Source organism: Rhineura floridana, chromosome 4 (genome assembly GCF_030035675.1).
Source record: "Rhineura floridana isolate rRhiFlo1 chromosome 4, rRhiFlo1.hap2, whole genome shotgun sequence".
Lineage (NCBI taxonomy): Eukaryota > Metazoa > Chordata > Lepidosauria > Squamata > Rhineuridae > Rhineura > Rhineura floridana.
Window position 1 is genome coordinate 175008769 of NC_084483.1, and position 19432 is coordinate 175028200.

At 43.1% G+C, this 19432-nt stretch overlaps 1 protein-coding gene across 2 annotated transcripts in view; it reads left to right on the top strand.

The window, feature by feature from the left end:
• Positions 1–19432, top strand: part of LPGAT1 (lysophosphatidylglycerol acyltransferase 1) — a 133480-nt gene that overhangs the window by 51976 nt on the left and 62072 nt on the right. For both annotated transcript variants that reach the window (XM_061625270.1, XM_061625271.1), the window contains exons 5-6: positions 3365–3460; positions 9811–10084. In XM_061625270.1, the coding sequence (XP_061481254.1) occupies positions 3365–3460; positions 9811–10084 (370 nt within the window). The remainder of the gene's footprint in view (positions 1–3364; positions 3461–9810; positions 10085–19432) is intronic.

Consider the following 19432-nt stretch of genomic DNA (forward strand, 5'->3'; position numbering starts at 1 on the left):
CGAGACGCTGTTAGTGAGTGCCTTCTCTGCCCAGATGGTGGATGTTCACCCTGTTCTGGACGGGGTTACACTCCCCTTGAAAGAACAGGTTCGTAGCTTGGGAGTTCTTATCGACTCTTCCTTGTCTCTTGAGGCTCAGGTAGCCTCAGTGGCAAGGAATGCTTTCTACCATCTCCGATTGGTAGCCCAGCTACGTCCCTATCTGGACAGTGACGACCTCGCCTCAGTTGTTCATGCTCTGGTAACTTCTAGATTGGACTACTGCAATGCGCTCTACGTTGGGCTGCCCTTGACGACAGTTCGGAAACTACAGTTAGTCCAGAATGCAGCAGCCAGATTGTTGACGCGGACAAGAAGGTCCGCTCATATTACACCCATTCTGGCTCGTCTGCACTGGCTTCCTATTTGTTTCCGGGCTAAATTCAAAGTGCTGGTTTTGACCTATAAAGCCTTACACGGCATGGGACCGCAATACCTGGTGGAGCGCCTCTCCCAATATGAAACTACCCATACACTGCGCTCAACATCTAAGGCCCTCCTCCGAGTACCATCCCATCGAGAAGCTCGGAGGGTGGTGACTAGAAATAGGGCCTTTTCGGTTGTGGCTCCCGAACTATGGAATGGTCTCCCCGATGAGGTGCGCCTGGCGCCGACGCTGCTATCTTTTCGGCGCCAGGTGAAAACCTTTTTATATTCCCAGGCATTTTAATGCGTATTATATGTATTGTTGTATTTTGCTACTGTTTGATTATTTTTGTTTACCTTCGTTGGTTTGATTCTATTGTTTTATTGTATTTATATATTCCTGATTGCTTTATTTTATGTACACCGCCCAGAGAGCCCTTGGGCTTAGGGCGGTATATAAATTAAATTAAATAAATAAAATAAATAAATAAAAAACACAGGAAAGCTTTTGTCTGAGTTTATAACCCTGGTTTAGTAACGTGACTGCCTGATTCCAAATTACAATGAGTCAATTCACCAATCAGTGGTTATTATTAATGTAACAAATATAATATACTGGTTCAGCAAAGTTTACACTGAAATAGATTAACCAATCCCAAGATAAGTAGAGCCTACTGAATCAAGGCAATGGCCCATCTTGTTCAACATTCTGTTCTCACAATGCCCAACCAGATGCTGTACGGCCACAGAGGTAAATGTTCTTTAAAGGAATTAGTTGGGCAATGAAAGAAACACTAAATGTGCTTTAACCGCTTTTATTCATAGGATGAGGGTGTGTAGCATAAAGCAAAGAAGAAACAGAATCTTATGACCCTTCAGTTGCTAGAGAATCCCCTTGGTTGTTATAGCAATGGCTGACCTGACAGTCATAAAATTGTACCTTCCTCTTTCTCCTTGTCTCATGGGATCTCCCCTGAGCTGGGGCACTCTCAATCTTATATACACTTCTATAATGCTACTGAAGCTAAGCCATTCACATTCCATTCTCGTGGCCTTTAAAGCCATAGGCTAACTTTACTTCAGAGGGGGTTGCTTAGCCCATAAAAATAACCAAGTATTCCTATGCTGGGTCTCATGCAGATAGGATGCTTGGAAACTCTGAAGCCCCCAGGCCCCCAGATATACCCCCCTTTCTCTGGCTATGAGCTGCAGCTCACAGCACCTCCTCTGACAGCTTCTGTCATTCTTCATTCCTACACAGACTTAACTCCCCAAAAGACACAAAAGGAGACTCAATATTGCAATGGCACATCTACATATAAAAGCATATTATTAAGCAAATTCAGGCTCCTACATAGGCCCCAGATAAGGCATTAAAGAGGCAATAGCTGAGCACCATCTTTCTCCTTGAAATACAATTTTCTTGCTCATATTTTCCAGTACAGGTGCCTATGGGAAGCCCATAAACAGGACTTCAGCTCAGTTTTAAGAAAATGGTATTCAGAAGTGTACTGCCTCTGACTATGGAGGCAGAGCATACCATCATGTCTAGTAGCAATCCCTTAATTAAATACCAGCTGCACACCCAACACCAGTAAAACATATAGGGGGGTATTTTGAGCAAGATCTTTCATCCATCTAGCCCATTGGTCTTCAACTGATGGGTTGGAGCCCACTGGTGGGTTGCAACCTCATTTAAACAGCAGCACTAGCAACATATAAATATATAGTGTGTAAAATTAAAAACTGGTTCCCTGAAGGTACATTTGAGCTAAAGATGTGTTTTGAAAAGATTGAGGATTATTGATCTAGCCCAACATTGTCTGCTCTTACTTGCAGTCTTCCAGATATGTTGAGGCTGAATGTTTATTGAGTAACTAGATTAAGGAGGAACCTGAATTTTCTATCCAGAAGGTTTACAATTTTGTAACTATTTAAATACCACAAATTTCCTACATAGAAACTGCCTACGCAACAAGTATTTTCATATAGGAAAAAGTAAAGAAGTTCCTATATGCATCTGTTTTCACAACACGTTTTTATGTTGAGAAGGTGGTGTTGGCCACGGCTTCCCTATACTTATATATGCAGAAAATAGATGAATGTGATTGGTAGACACAACAATTTATATGGTCTTCATGTTTTTTTCGTATCTTGACAGTGCTTTCTGTATAGGAAATTTGTAGCATTTAAAGAAGCTGTTAAGTATGATAAGACAAAATGTATATATACAGGCATGTTTGTGGTACCTATGGTGGGAGAGAGAAAAATAGAAAAACAGATGAGTTTTTGCCAGTATTGTCATATTTCAAAACTCCTTTTCCACACTGAACATTTGAACATTAAAAAAAAATTAAATAGATATTTTCTCCTTTTAAAACAGAGCAATGTAAAGAATACAATACATATTTCATTGAATATGTGTTATTCTTGTACAGTTTGTCCTGGGAAGCATGTCTTAGATTTTCCTTCATATTCTGTTGCACTCTTTTACAAGAAAGCAAGCACAGGTTAATCATCCACTTAATCAAATCAAAGAAAATATTAATTTGAAAAGAAGAAAATAACCTATTTTAAGAAGTGCATTTTAAAACCTTTACAGATTAATTGGAAGTGACTGCTTTTATTTTTAAATCATCAACAACAAAGATTTATCCAAAATGTTTTACAAACAGAATCTTAGTTTTTTCTGTAAAATGGAAATAGTGATGATCTTGGGGACTGAGTGGAAGTAGAATGCTGGGAGATGATGTCTTTGAAAATAAGACTATTCAAAGCTAATAGCCTTTTAATGGTACGTTTGTACATGGGTATTCTCTATGACAGCAGTTATATTCAATCTTCTTGGTAAGGAAAATGGATTTCTGAAGGGTTGCTATGTTTAACTTTTTATATTGGCTTGCTTATTGGTTGTATTACTTTGGAATGTTCTGACAGGTTCTTATCTGAACTTCCCCAGGTTGTTCGTCAGATGATGTGGCTGATGGATCATATTTTTAAATATACAAACTTTGGAATTGTATCTCTAATTCACGGAGACTTCTTTATAAGACAGGTAATGGGTAAAAATTAATCAGTAGCATACTCTGCTTTTCAAGTATTCACCTGTGTCATTTATTTATTTATTAAATTTATATCTCGCCCTTCCTCCCAGTAGGAGCCCAGGGCAGCAAACAAAAGCACAAAAAACACTCTAAAACATCATAAAAACAGACTAAAATATATTAAAACAAAACATCTTTAAAAACATCTTTTTAAAAAAGCTTTTAAACCATCTTAAAAAGCAATTCCAACACAGATTTGGACTGGGATAAGGTCTCTACTTAAAAGGCTTGTTGAAAGAGGAAGGTCTTCAGTAGGCGCTGCAGAGATTCTATGCTAAGTAGTCATAGTGTATAAAACATTTCCCAGTGGACCTCAGCACTGAACCAATCGTCCATCCCCAAATTAATGTTTTAAAAGCATTGAAAGATATCTGTTATTTAGAAGTATTTATACCCTGACTATTAATCAAAGTTTTTGAGGTTGATGAAGTGGGGGGAGAGAGAGAAACACATGGAGAGCATGACAATGTCTAGGCAAATAGTAGGAGAAATGGAAAATCTAGAAAGGTCTTCAGAGCACTTAAGTCTATGACTTTGTCCCTGGAAACTGGTCAAACCTTTCTACTGAGCAGGGCTGGGAAACCTGTGGTCCTCTAGATGGTGGATTCTGACTCCCATCAGCCCCAGTCAGCATGGCCAATGATCAGGGATAATGGTAGTCCAATGACATCTACAGGGCCACAGATTCCCCATCTTTGCTATAGAGTCTCTGAGGCTGTTTATGCATAATACCAAACCATGGTTTGGGGTTGTGACCAGGCTGCAAGCCTTGTGCTTTCTTCTCTGTTATTATAAAAACCTATTTCAAACCTATTTGCAGAGCAAGGGGCCTTTTTGGTGGGGGTGTTACCAAACACATAGAAGGGTTTTTTTCCTAGCCTATTTGCAGCAACAGAAGACACTGCAGCCAAATTGGGAGAGACCCGGGATAGTCTCAGGGTGCCATATCATTGGAGACTCAGGGTATTCATAGGATGCTAGGGAAGCCTTTCCCAATATAGACATATCTGTGAGAGCTGTGTTGACCCCTTGCCTGAGACTGGCAAGGTCTCAGTTAAAAGTCTTTCCCAGCCCTGCTTCCTCCAATCCTTTTAACTAGAGATGCTGGGACCGTCATCATGCAAACCATGGGCTCCCTCACTAACTTGTGACTTCTACCAATTTCTCAAAATAATTTCTCTTATTTATCTATTTTATGCATTTATTTAAAAGCATTTGTAAACAGTTTAACATTTCAAAAATCTCTAAGCAGTGTACAATAACTTAAACAGAAAACAGAAATGCAGAGGTTTGGAATTGACTTACCTTTAATTAATACAGCATTTAATTTTAGTATTCATGTTGTATTTTATTTCTGAAATTGACTTCCTTGATTTTATTCAGTGTCGCTCCAGTACAGAAGTATATGGCTTGCTCATGCTCAGATATATGTTTAAATATTTACCTACTTTGTAGGGCCATGGCATGGCATAAAGAGGGCTGGGGGGATTATACATCAACATTAATCTTGGTTGAATGAAAAGTACCATCCTTGCTGTTCAGGTGAATCTGTTTGAATGCATTGAGGCCCATTATGTAGATAATAGAAAGGTCAAAAGACATAGCAAGTCTTATTTGAAATGAGGAGCCTAATCATGCCCAGCGTAATTTCTATCCTAAGAAAACTAGACTGCAGTAAAAGTGTTAGTAATAATGAAAGCCCTCAGAGAGAATATACTTTAAAAGGAGAAATGAGCAAACTTGAGTGTTAGCCTATTTCACTTCTAAAACTTGCTTTCAGTCTCTCAGTAAGGTGACCCTTGGGGTTGCTTCTCAAATTACATTACTCGGTAATTTGAATGCTCCTGTACCCTTGATGAGAAAAGTTAATAGCTGAAGCCATTGCAGGTGTTTGTGTATGGATGTGTTAAGCATCAGCCAGTTGTCTAGTAGTTGTTACATTTTTAATTCACTCTTCTGTCAAAGCATTTGGGGTTACCTACATGGTCTTTCCCTCCACCCACCCAGTTCATCATCAGACAACCCTGTTGAGGGGAGGTAAAGCTGAGAGAGAGCCCAATATAGCCCATCAAGTTTCATGGTAGAGTGGGCTATCTGAACCTGGATCCCCTTAATCCTAGAGTGGCACTTTAACTGCTATACCAGTGGTCGCCAACCTTTTTGGACCAGAGAGCACATTTCAAATTTTTGAGTGTTGGGGGCACCAGTCACAAAATGATAGCATAAAATTAGATAGTAGTCAAGGTGAAACTTTTCCCATAGTTGCATTTCCATACCAGAAAAGGTTTGACCTGTTGAATTTCTGCTGGCCATGCAGCTGTTAAAGACACACCAACCCTGACTTCCCCCAATGCCAACAAAAGCTTGGGTTCCATCCTGTACCAACATACCTAGAAGTAAGCCACAATAAACACAAAAGATTTTGGAATAGTTATGTATGCCATTCTATTGTAATTTAACTGTACATTGAATTCATAACGAGTCCCTAGACTTTAGCTTCTGCAAAGTAGGAGACATACTTAAGCCTCTTTGCAAAGTTTTGATACTTGCCTTTTGGGGGGATGGGGATTCTTTAACATTCATCCACACTTACTGTGTAGTAGTATTTGCAGAAAATAACTTCTAGGGACCACCTGATCTCAAGTGAACTCACCACAGGAAAGATGCATCCCTGGTTGCTAGGGGGAAATGCAAGGCAAGCTGGTGATTCCAAGGACTGGAAAAACGACGAACAGGAAGAGTGCACTAAAAGGAAGTGGAAAACAGCAGCTCTTTTGGACCCCAGGGATTCCTATTGCCTGGCGTCCAAACAAGTCATTTATCAGTCACAGCTCTGACTTAACCCATTGGCTAAAAGCACCGATAGACAGGAGCACCTAGGCTGGCTCATTTCACAGAAATCACTTAGAAGGGTACCTGCACATTTTGCTATGGCAGCCGTAGATACCAGGTTGGTGACTCCCGTCCTATACAATATTTGCTTACAATATGACCTCTTGCTGATGTGATCTTTTGCTTGACATAAACTATATGTCAGTAAAATTCAGCTAGGTCTAGGAATTTGGCTGGAATTGCTGGTTCTGGGATTATACAGTATAGCCAGTGTGAATTTTTCACATTCTGCAATGTTAAATTGAAAATACACTCCATGCCATTCTGATGCTTCCCATAAGCTCATTTCAAAATAAAATTTTACAAAAATTATAGTCCTGAACTCAGAAACGCTTGCTTAACAACCCTCTCAATTTTCATGACGATACACAAAACAGAGAGAATAAAGAGTTCAAAGTCTAAAAAGAGCAGGGGAAAACCCAGGGCACTTTTGGACTTCTTTCTGTCAGAGTTCTCATAATTTTTTGAAATTCATTAAAAATCAGCCATGTTTACAGAGTACCTGTAATCCTGTTAATGACCTTGCCCCATACCATCTTCTGCAGTTTAAAAGTTAAAAAAATACCTGGCTGATGTTTAATTAATTTAAGAAATTTTGGCTGGAACCCAATGATAACATCGGGCATGCTCAGTAAGAACCAACTATCAGTGTTCTAAAAGCCAGACTCACACCTGCTTGGCTTGGCTAATCATGATTTCACTTTCCTCAGAGAATCCTGGGAAGTGTAGTTTGTGAAGGGTGCTGAGAGGAGACTCCTGTTCCACTGAGAGACCTCCAGTGACCAGTGTGGTTTAAGAGTCAACCACTCTGACTGAAGGTCTGTGAGGGGAACAGGGCGTCTCCTAGCAACTCTCAGCACCCTTCACTAACTACACTTCCCAGGATTCTTTGAGAGAAGCCATGACTGTCCAAAGTGAACTAAAGGCCTGGTGTGGATGTGGCTAGGGACAGCTTTGGTTTAAATTTGGGTGGGAGGCTACATGTGCCTGCTGTAGAATAAAAAGGTGGGGGAAATGCTGGAAAGCAATGATACTGTTCATAATGTTTTCTTTTTGGAAAGGAAAGGGTCTTCCCTTCTGCCCAATGCCCACCCACCCAATCTCCTACCCTCACTCTCCTCCTCCCTTCCCTGCCCCTCCCCATGGTCAGTGTTGGACTGTGACCTGGGAGAACAGGATTCTAATCCCCACACAGCCATGAAGCTCACTGGATGACTTTGAGCCAGTCACTGCCTCTCAGCCTTCCTTTGCCCCTCCCTACCCATCCCCATCACCTTCCAATTCCCTCCTTCCCCCTCCCCTTCCTCCTCCACATGGTCAGTTTTGCCTATCTTAAGCATGATTGCACGGAAGTAAATACCGTTGAACTCTGTAAGCATGCAAATGATCGAGCGTCCCCTCCCCCTCCCTTTGCCCCTTCCAATATGCTCCTTCCCTTTCCCCCTCCTCCTCCCCCATGGTCAGTTTTTCCTATCCTAACCATGATTGCATAGAAGTAAATCCCATTGAACTCAATAAGCATGCAAATAATCAAACCTGTCCTTCTCCTCCCGTCCCCCTCCTGCCTGCTCCCATCCCAGTCCTCCCCTCTGCCTTTCCTCCCCTCCCTCCTCCTCCTCCTCCTCTCCCCATCCCCTGTGGTCAGTTTCACCTGTCCTAAGCATGACTGCATGGGAGTGAATCCCACTGAACTCAATAAGCATGCAAATGATCAATCCATTCTCAGCAAACTTGCATAGGAACCCATTTCTTATCTCCTGGATTAAAAATCAGGGAAATTTACTAATAGGCAAAAAACCTTGCGGTTTAAGAATGTACCTCTAGCCCACAGATATTTCTATTGTAAGAGGCACATGTTACCAAATTCTTCCAAGCTTCACAGGAAATGGATTGGACTGTGAAAGACCAACCCAAATTGTGTTTGCATTTTGACCAATTTGTAGGGCAGTCCAATATCTCAGAGAGGAGGTCAGGTCTGCTGCTCCTCTGGTGCATTCCCTATAGCTGCCCAACTTCCCTGCTTTTTAAAGTTTGATAGAAATATCTGTGGGCTATAGGTACATTCTTAAACCGCAAGGTTTTTTGCCTATTACTAAATTATTGTATAGGTGACCAGGTAGTGTTAAATGTTTTACTGTCTATGAAGCAAAAGGTTGTGTAACTTATGGGATATATGTTTGTAAGAAATGATTAATACTGACCACCATTCTCTGAGATGTTCTCTGAATAAACAAACCACCTTCATTAATACAATATGAAGTTTCTCAGTATGTTTGTACATCACTGAAGAAGCAACCCTGTGGTTGTGAGATGGGCAACCCTGTGACCGTAGACCAAGCTTCTTCAGACTGGTCTTCAGATGTCCAAAATGTCTGGAGGTCACCAGGAGGGGAAGGCTGCCTTAGACCATGAGGAGGTGACTGCGTTATTTTTCTGATAATACATGACAGGCAATGAATAGTTTTTTATAAGACTAATTGTACTGTTGAGCGAGATCCTGATATTGATCTCACCGTGCCTCCTTCCCCAGGTAAGGCATGGAGCTGGATTGGACCCTGAACCAGGCTAGGAAGGAAAACACATTTACACACAATTGATCTTTGGCCAAAGGTTGCACCAGCACAAAGCAGCCCTCAGTCCAACCGAGCGACAGCAATGGTCAGATGGACAAGTTTATTTAGGAAGCACCAACATTTTATAGATCACCAGTAAACAGATGAAAGACAGAGACATAAACAAAGTCGTAAACAGACGTAATAAAAGAACAAAAGGTGCGTTTTCATCCTTCCTGTCTTCCTGTTCTTTTGACAGATCCTATCTTAAAGTTATCACCCCCTTTGAACAGACCCTTCATTACTAGTGTATTGGAAAAGAACAAACATGTTTTGTTCTTTTCAGGGTTAAATGCATCTCTGCAGGGAACACATTCTTTGCCTTTGCCCTAGATACAGAAAGGCAATTTCAACAGATTCTAAATGCCAGTACTTTACAAAGAATTAACATTCACTTAGCACAAGCCTGAAAGGCTAGGGAGAGATACACATTTTACAACAGACATAAGCCAAGAAGGGGATGGTTTAGATCCAGTGGAGTTGTTTCTGAGGTACTCGTATTTTCCACACCAACAGTACAAATAAATGTATTTGACAGAGTCATTGTTGATTGTTCTGGACCCATAAACTTTATGGGAAGGAGTCCTTACTGATCCTGTGAAGACCCTCTGACAGAGTATTTACAGGGAAATTATTTTTGGGGAGGGAGTGTTTTTTTCTTCCAACCCCTAAATTCAGTATCAAGTGCGATCATTTGATTTGGAAATTTTATTTGATGTAAACAATAACTAACATTATGAAAATAAACTTTCTTCTAAAATTGTACTTAAGTATCTCATTTATAATTGCTGTTTCAGGGAAAAGCTTACCGTGACCAGCAGCTTGTGCTTCTCCAGGAACATGTAGAAAAATATTATAGGAACCGTGATCGGAAGTGGATTGTATTGTTTCCAGAAGGTGGTTTTCTTAGAAAAAGAAGAGAAACCAGTCAGGCATTTGCCAAGAAAAACAATTTGCCATTTCTTACACATGTTACACTGCCAAGACTGGGGGCCACACAAGTTATACTGAAAAATTTGGTAGCTCAACAAGAAAATGGAACTCTGGCAGGCGGAGATGCTGCAGAAGCAGGTATGGATTATTTTAAATGTTTATGGAATCAATTGTCAGCTGATTAGGATCTCAAAATGAGTGTCAGGCTTTATTCTATGGTGTGTGTATATGTATATGTGTATATATAAATGTGTGTGTGTATGAGAGAGAGAGAGACATATTGTTGTGAGAAAATGTTCGTTTCTCGCTCTGGCCCAAAACAAGACGCTAACAGCAGTTCAGGATAAAAACTTAAAAAATAATTTATTAAAAAATAAGCAGCACTCACACCAGCAATTCAGAGTGAGTGCGGTCGACCCAGATTGTCTTGTTCCCCCGATATTTATACCCCTCAGTAAACAATTTACAGGAAGCTTACAGTAGGAACTCCATATATGGTAATATTACAGTGTGTTACATTGAACTAGTTCCACCAGTGTATTCCCAGAGTCATGCTTCCCGCCATAGTACATGACCAGCTTATATTACTAAGATGGCGGATATAGACATCCATTGTAAGATGGCGGTGCTTAATCAAAACAGTAGATAACTCTCAAGGATGACCCTCGAGGTGCTTTAGTGTGTCAGAGGAATTAACCCTTAACAATATATATATATATATATATATATATATATATATATATATATAGTATATTTTTAGATACCATGTTTTATATGCCAAATCTTTCACAAATTGGATTTTTAGTACTTTATAAATTTGACCCTCATCCAGACATATACAACACTCCTAAACTATAACAAATTCAAATCTACCCATAATTAACAAATGCTTATTGTTCCTTTTAAAAAATGTGCTACAGTAACTGGTGCTTCTTGGATTATCTAAATGTATATTTAACTTTTCTGGGATTGTAGAGTGCAGCATATACCTATTTGTGCAGGAGGGAAAATTGTGAGAGGCTTTCAGTAGACAGTGATGTATAAATTATTACTTCTATATTGTTGACTTGTCCCCTGTTGTGCTTCTGTTACAAGACTTATTGCCAGAAGGAGAATATGTAGCTCTCACCTACAGCGTTAAAGAATTCAGTGTTCTTTGCTGTTGGCATTTAAAACAATTGTACGGGAGTCATTTCTGCCTCCTAGCTTAGAGCAGTGATATCCACCACCATGGAGTCTGTGGGTTGGAAAGTGAACATCACTGGTTTAATGTCATGGAAATGAGTTCTTTAAAATGTATTGCTTCTGTTACTGCCCTAAGAAGAAAGAGAGACATTTCCTTTCTTTTTCTTTGACTCTCAGTTTAATAACACTCTCTGGGCATCTTCATATAAACACATTAATTCTGGGCCGGGGTGGAGAACCTCAGGCCTAGGGGCATATGTGACCCTCTAAGCCTCCCTATATGGCTCTGAGGACTCTCCTCAGGCCACACACACACACCTACACCTACTGCTGGCCCTGCTGCTTCACATCCTCTTTGAGTGCTTTTCCTGACTTGAATGTGTCTTTGAGTTCTGATAATGCCTCTTGCTTGCCAGAATGGACAATAGAGAGGGTGTTTGTGTGTGTGCGCATGTGTAGAAACTAGTTAATTGTACAAGGGTCTGGGCCATTGGCATGTGGCCCCCAAAAGGTTGTCCAGAAGGAAGTGTAGCCCTCACACTGAAATGGGTTCCCCACTCCTATTCTAGGCAATTTGATATCTGCTTGGAGCAAAGACAATCAGTAATGCAGCTGGCCAGAGTAATGGAAGGCATGGTTCAAGTGAAAATCTCAAATGTTATGAGGACAATACGGGGTACTGCAGATGCACAGTACTCAGAGGCTGCTTCTAGTCATGATGGCTATATAATGCATAAATATGTAGGTTGAACAAAATTGTAGCAATAAGACTGCTGCAATAACTGTACAAATAGTCCTCTGATTAAGCAGTCAGACCACAGAGCAGATGAGGCCAGGCTATATAACTGAATGAAACTACTGCTGCAGTTTATTATTATTATTATTATTATTATTATTTTATTCAGTTTCTATACCGCCCACAGCCAACGGCTCTCTGGGCAGTGAACAACATGAATATAAAAATACAATATGATAAAATCACATAATAACTACCACACACATAACAGAAATTCCCAAAAGCTAAAACATATTACACAATTAATTTAGTATACCAGAGTGTTATAAATATACTAAATATATTAAAATGTATTAAAATGCCTGGGAAAAGAGGTAAGTTTTAACCTGGCGCTGAAAAGAAAGCAATGTTGGCGCCAGGCACACCTCGTCAGAAACAGTATTCCATAGTTTGGGGGCCACCACTGAGAAGGCCCTAGATCTTGTCGTCATCCTCCGAGCCTCTCTATGAGTCGGTACCCGGAGGAGGGCCTTCGATGTTGCACACAGTGTATGGGTAGGTTCATATCGGGAGAGGCGTTCCATCAGGTATTGCGGACCCGCGCCGTGTAAGGCTTTATAGGTCAAAACCAACACTTTGAATCTGGCCCGGAAACATATAGGCAGCCAGTGCAAACGGGCCAGAACAGGTGTTATATGTTCAGAACGTTTAGTCCTAGTCAACAATTGGGCCGCAGCGTTTTGCAAGAGCTGCAGTTTCCGAACCATCTTCAAAGGTAGCCCCACGTAAAGCGCATTGCAGTAGTCCAGTCTTGAGGTTACCAGAGCATGGATAACTGAAGCGAGGTCGTTGCTGCCCAGATAGGGACGTAGCTGAGCTACCAACCGAAGTTGGTAGAACGCACTTCGTGCCACCGAGGCTACCTGGGCCTCAAGTGACAATGAAGGATCTAAAAGAACTCCCAGACTACGAACCTGCTCCTTCAGGGGGAGTGTAACCCCGTCCAGGACAGGTTGAGTATCCACCATCTGATCAGAAAAACCGCTCACTAACAGTATCTCAGTCTTGTCTGGATTGAGTTTCAATTTATTAGCTCTCATCCAGTCCATTATTGCGGCCAGGCAACGGTTCAGCACATTGACAGCCTCACCTGAAGAAGATGAAAAGGAGAAGTAGAGCTGCGTGTCATCAGCGTACTGATGGCTACGCACTCCAAAACTACTGATGACCGCCCCCAGCGGCTTCATGTAGATGTTAAAGAGCATGGGGGACAGAACTGACCCCTGCGGGACCCCATACTGGAGAACCCAGGGTATCGAGCAATGCTCCCCAAGCACTACCTTCTGGAGCCGACCTACCAAGTAGGAGCGGAGCCACTGCCAAGCAGTACCTCCAACTCCCAACTCCATAAGCCGCTCCAGAAGGATACCATGGTCGATGGTATCAAAAGCAGCTGAGAGATCAAGGAGAATCAACAGGGTTACACTCCCCCCGTCCCTCTCCCGACATAGGTCATCGTACAGGGCGACCAAGGCTGTCTCAGTACCAAAACCGGGCCTGAAACCGGATTGAAATGGATCTGGATAATCGGTTTCATCCAAGAGTGTCTGGAGCTGGTTAGCAACCACCTGCTCCAAGACCTTGCCCAGGAATGGAACATTCGCTACCGGCCTATAGTTATTTAGGTTTTCTGGATCCAAGGAAGACTTTTTTAGAAGTGGTCTAACAGCCGCCTCTTTCAGGCAGCTGGGGACCACTTTCGCAAGGAGGCATTTATCACTTCCCTGGCCCAGCCGGCTGTACCATCCCTGCTAGCTTTTACCAGCCAAGAGGGGCAAGGATCCAGAGCAGAAGTGGTCGCACGCACCAGTCTAAGCACCTTGTCAACTTTCTCAAGCTGCACCAATTGAAACTCATCCAATAAATGAGGACAAGACTGTGTTCTGGACGCCTCATTAGGTTCAACTGCTGTAATATTGGAGTCTAAGTCCTGGCGGATGCATAAAATCTTGTCCTGGAAGTGCCTAGCAAACTCATTACAGCGAGCTTCCGATGACTCTATAATGTCCCGAGGGCCAGAATGTAATAGCCCTCGGACAACCTTAAAAAGCTCTGCTAGGCGGCAGAGAGATGACTTGATAGTAGCAGCAAAATATCGCTTCTTTGCTGCTCTCACCGCTTCTGAGTACCGCTTGGTAAAGGCCCTCACCAGTGCAAGATTGCATCCGTCAGGAGTTCGTCTCCATCTGCACTCAAGCCGCCTCCTCTCTTGTTTCATCACTCTCAGCTCCGGGGTATACCACGGAGCTGTATGAGCTCTACATAGGAGGGGGCGCGCAAGAGCGATTGTGTTAACGGCCCGAGTCATTTCCGTGTTCCACAGTTCGACCAGGGCCTCAACAGGAGCGCCAGTCTTCTCAGCCGGAAAAATCCCCAGAGCTTTTTGAAAACCTTCAGGATCCATCAGGCTCCAGGGGCGGACCAGCTTAATGGGTCCCCCACCCTTGCAGAGGGGAAAGGCCGCTGTGAGTCTAAACTTCAACAAGCGGTGATCTGTCCATGACAAAGGAATAGTTGAAAAATTCCCCAGCTCCAGATCACCCTCTCCATGTCCTGTGGCAAAAATCAGATCCAGAGTATGTCCCGACACATGTGTTGGGCCTATAACAAATTGGGACAGCCCCATGGTTGTCATGGAGGCCATGAAGTCCTGAGCCGCCCCTGATAAAGCAGCCTCGGCGTGGATATTGATATCCCCCAGTACCAATAGTCTAGGGGATCTCAACAATGCCTCCGAGACCAGTTCTGTCCCCTCAGTTAGGGAAGCTGTTGGGCAGCAGGGTGGACGGTACACCAACAAAATTCCCAGTCTGTCCCTATGGCCCAAGACAAGGTGGAGACACTCCAGACCAGTAGTCACATGGACAGGGTGCTTGACGAGAGAGAAAGAACTCCTATAGACCACAGCAACCCCACCTCCCCGACCCTCGGATCTACCATAGTGCTGAACCATATACCCAGGTGGGCAGAGCTGGGAGAGAGTAACTCCTCCCTGCTCACCCACCCAAGTCTCGGTTATACATGCCAGACCGGCCCCCTCCTCCACAATTAAATCATGGACAAGGGAGGTTTTATTATGTACCGATCTGGCATTTAAAAGCAGCACTTGGAGATCCGAGAGCTGGCTGAGAGGACACCCAGCAACCCTGTGGATGTGAGAAGGACCGGAACAGGGCACAGCCACTAATTGTCTGGGCCGAGTTCCCCTTACCTGGCATGTCCTTCTCCCACCACCATACCTCCCGCTACCCGTCACTACGCTAACTGGGCCCCCCGCAAGTCTCCCCACTCGGTGCAAAGTCCTCTATCCCAGGCACATGATAAAAAACACACATACACACACATTCACACACTCACACCAAAACAAAATCTAACCACTTATAAAATGGCGGCCAATCACTCCCCCAATTAAGTAATAAAACTTCCAGCCGCTAAATGTTGTAAAGCGCAGTTATATTTGCCACCCCCAATATAGACCGTATCCCGAGAAAAGAAGGGGGGGGGACAAGGAGACAAATCACATCCAGTCTCTGATCAACAAACTGAATATGTTGGCCTTTTTAATGTTTATTTATTTTATAAATATCTTTGTATTTCATTAAAAATATCAAAGTGGTTTATAACCAGTTAAAAAAAACCCAATAAAAATACAGTAAAAACAAAGGTCAACTATTGCAAAAAGTTCTTCGTTGCCTGCATAAGTCTGGCGGAACAAAAAGCAAGTGTTTAAAAGCGTTGAAGCACTTTCAGCAAGCGTTTAAAAGTTATAACAGAAGGCTCCTGCTGAATTTCTGTTGGCAGAGCATTCCACAGAACTGGGCCAATGACACTGAAACTCAATTTCGTGTCAATTTTAAATGAGCCTTGCCAACATGGGATGACAACCTTAATACCTTGAACCTGGCTCGGCAGTAGATGGGCAGCAAGTACAGATGTTTTAAGAGTGGTATCACCTGTGTTGGCCATGTGCTCCCATCAGCAGTCTTGCTGCCGCATTTTGCACCAGTTGGAGCTTCTGAACCAAGGCCAAGGGCAGCCCCACATAGAGTACATTGTAGTAATCCAGCCTCGAGGTTACCAACACATGGGCTACAGAGGTCAGGTTATCCCTGTCCAAGAACAGCCATAGCTGATGAGCTGGTAAAAGGCACTCTAGCCACAGAGGATACTTGAGCCTCTAGCGACAAAGATGAATCCAGAAGTACCTCTAGGCTACAGACCAGGTCCTTCAGAGGGAGCATGATCCCATCCAGAACAGGTAACTATCTCCCAGACATGGGAACCCAAAGAGTTTCTGCCTTCCCAAGATTCATATACCGTTTATTGGCCATGGTCCAGTCCACTACAACATTCAGACACCGATCAAGAGTATTCACAGCCTCTCCTGATTCAGATGTTATGGAGAAATAGAGCTGCATGTCATCAGCATATTGCTGACACCGTGCTCCAAAACTCCTAATGACTGCTCCCAACGGTTTCGTATAGATGTTAAATAGCACTGTGGGGAGAGAATAGTACCTTGTGGAACGCCATTCCAAAGTGTCAGGGGCTTGAGGAACACTCACCCAATGTTATTCTTGGACGCAACACTGAAGGTAAAAGTGGAACCACTAATACAGTGCCACCAATATCCATGCCACTGAAGCAATCCAGGAGGATACCATGGTCAGTGGTATGAAATGCCACTGAGAGTTCGAGCAGAAGTAACAGGGTTGCACTCCCCCTGTCTCTCTCACGATAAAGTTCATCCAACAGGGCGACCAAGGCTGATTTTGTTTCAAAACCAGGCCTGAATCCAGATTGTGATGGATTTAGATAATCAGTCTCATCCAGGAATACTTGCAGTTGCTCTACAACCAGCTTCTCCACCACCTTTGCCAAGAAATGGGCTGTTGGCGACTGGTATATAGAAAATGCACTCCATTGGGTCCAGTGTGGGCTTTTAAACAAGAGCACGTACCACTGCCTCTTTAAGGGCAGTGGGCATCACACCATCATGCAAAGATGGATTTACTGCACCTGTGACCCATTCATTAACCCCCTTCCTGCTAATTTTAACAAGTGAGGATGGACAAGGATCTGATGAGCAGGTGGCCATGCGCAGCACTGCAATTATCTTGTCGACATCATCAGGGCACATTAACTGGAATTGATCCCACAGCATTGGGTTTAATGTTACATTGGACACTTTGGCTGGAACTGCCACAATAGCAACATCTAAATCACTGCGGAGGTGAGCAACTTTGTCCTTGAAGTGTTTAGCCAGCTGGTTACAGCTGGACACCATGTGCTCCAGACGTCCACTGCTCTGGTCAGGAGTGACCAATCTCCGAACCACACAGAACAACTCAGCCGGGCAGCTCCTCGAGGAGGCAATGGAGGTAGCAAAATAGGATCTGCTTGCTTCCCTCACCGTCATGTAGTAGGCACAATTATAAGTCTGAACACATGCTCGGTCGGCTCTGGAGCAAGATGTATGCCACTTATGCTCTAGACCTCACTGGTCCATTTCATCAATCACAGTTCCTCAGTATATCAAGGAGCAAAGGGAGCTCCACGGTACCAGAGAGGGTCCTCAGAAGCAATCATGTGAGTGGCCCTATGTATCTCACTATTCCATAGTGAGACTAGGACCCTTTTTTTCCTCCTTGTATGGCGCACCGCATACCAGTGGGACTCTCCTATTTACACTGAAGAAGGACAGGACAAAGCACAGGCCATTGCAATACTAATAGAAAGAAGGGAACAAAGGCAGTAAACACTATGGACAGGAAGGACACTCCAGTGGTAGTGACCTGCAAGGTGTGTGCAATGGTTGTTTTCTTGCTTGAGAATAACATGGCATACACATGCAACAAGTGCAAGCTGGTGGTGCTGTTGGAAGAAAAAGTGAGGGGCCTGGAATGGCACCTGGACACGCTAAAGAGTATAAGAGGTGATGAAGAGTTCTTAGAATGCTGGAACAACAACAGCAAAGAGAGGTAGAGGAGGTGGAAGAACAGCAGCACTTTGAAGCAGAAGAGGAGACTGTTGTGGAGAGCAACAATGAAGTGGAGGAAACTCTGTGGAAAAGGGTGACAGGAGCAGAAGAGCGAGGAGACACCCATCACCGGTGGAACTACAGAACCACTTCCAGGCACTTGAGGATGAAACTAGAGGACAGTCTGCAGTGGAAAAAAGAGGCAAGTCAGCAGAAGAAGCCAGTGTGCCTTCACAAAAAACTAAAGAGATAACCTGAAAACAGAAAAAGATGCATACAGAAAGTGGAAGGAAGGCCAGACTACAAAGAAAGAGTACAGGCAGGTAGCACGGAACTGCAGGGATGGTGTCAGGAAGGCTAAAGCTGAGAATGAGCTGAGGTTAGCGAGAGATGCCAAAAGCAATCAAAAAGCTTTCTTCAGGTACATCCATAGTAAAAGACAGAGAAAAGAAACGGTAGTACAGCTACTCAGTGAGGATGTCAAAATGATAACAGATGACAAAGAAAAGGCAGAAGTGCTCAATTCCTACTTTGGCTGAGTTTTCTTCCAAAAGAGGGTCTGTGACCCTCCTGGGAAACATGAAGTTGAAGGGGCAGGATTGCAGCTTGAGATTGATAGACAAATGGTCAAGGAATACCTAATCACTTTGAACGAGTTCAAATCTCCAAGGCCCGATGAACTGCACCCTAGAATATTGAAGGAACTGGCTGAAGAACTCTTGGAACCACTGCCGTTATCTTTACAAAATTATGGAGGATGGGTGAAGTGCCAGATGATTGGAGGAGGGCTAATGTTGTCCCTATCTTCAGAAAGGGCACAAAGGAGGAACCAGGGAACTACAGACCAATCAGCCTGATATCGATCCCTGGGAAAATTCTGAAGCAGATTATAAAGCAGTCAATCTGTAAGCATCTTATTTTTTATTAATTAATTAATTAATTAATTAATTAGATTTATATCTCGCCCTTCCTTCCAGCAGGAGCCCAGGGCAACCTTGAAAACAATGCAGTGATTACTAGAAGCTGATACGGATTTATCAAGAATAAATCCTACCAGACTAATCTTATCTCATTTTTTGAGACTGGGAGACTGTGGGAATGCCGTGGACATAATATATCTCAAATTCATCAAAGCTTTGGACAAAGTGCCCCATGATATTCAGATTAGCAAGCTAGCTAAATTTGGGGTGGATGAAACAACTATCAGGTTGATCCAGAGTTGGCTCCAGATCGTACTCAAAGAGTGCTAATCAGTGGTTCCTTCTCAATCATAATGACCTGAATGGCAAAGAGGCTTCCTAGAGAAACATTTTCCATCTGTTCAAAAAGCATCAGGCACGTGCTGGAAGTGCCAATATTGAGAGAACACATCACTTTGGAAGTGATGCTGCCTTGCTGTACTTTGGAATACCTGGCGATACTGATAAGAACATAAGAACATAAGAAGAGCCTGCTGGATCAGGCCAGTGGCCCATCTAGTCCAGCATCCTGTTCTCACAGTGGCCAACCAGGTGCCTGGGGGAAG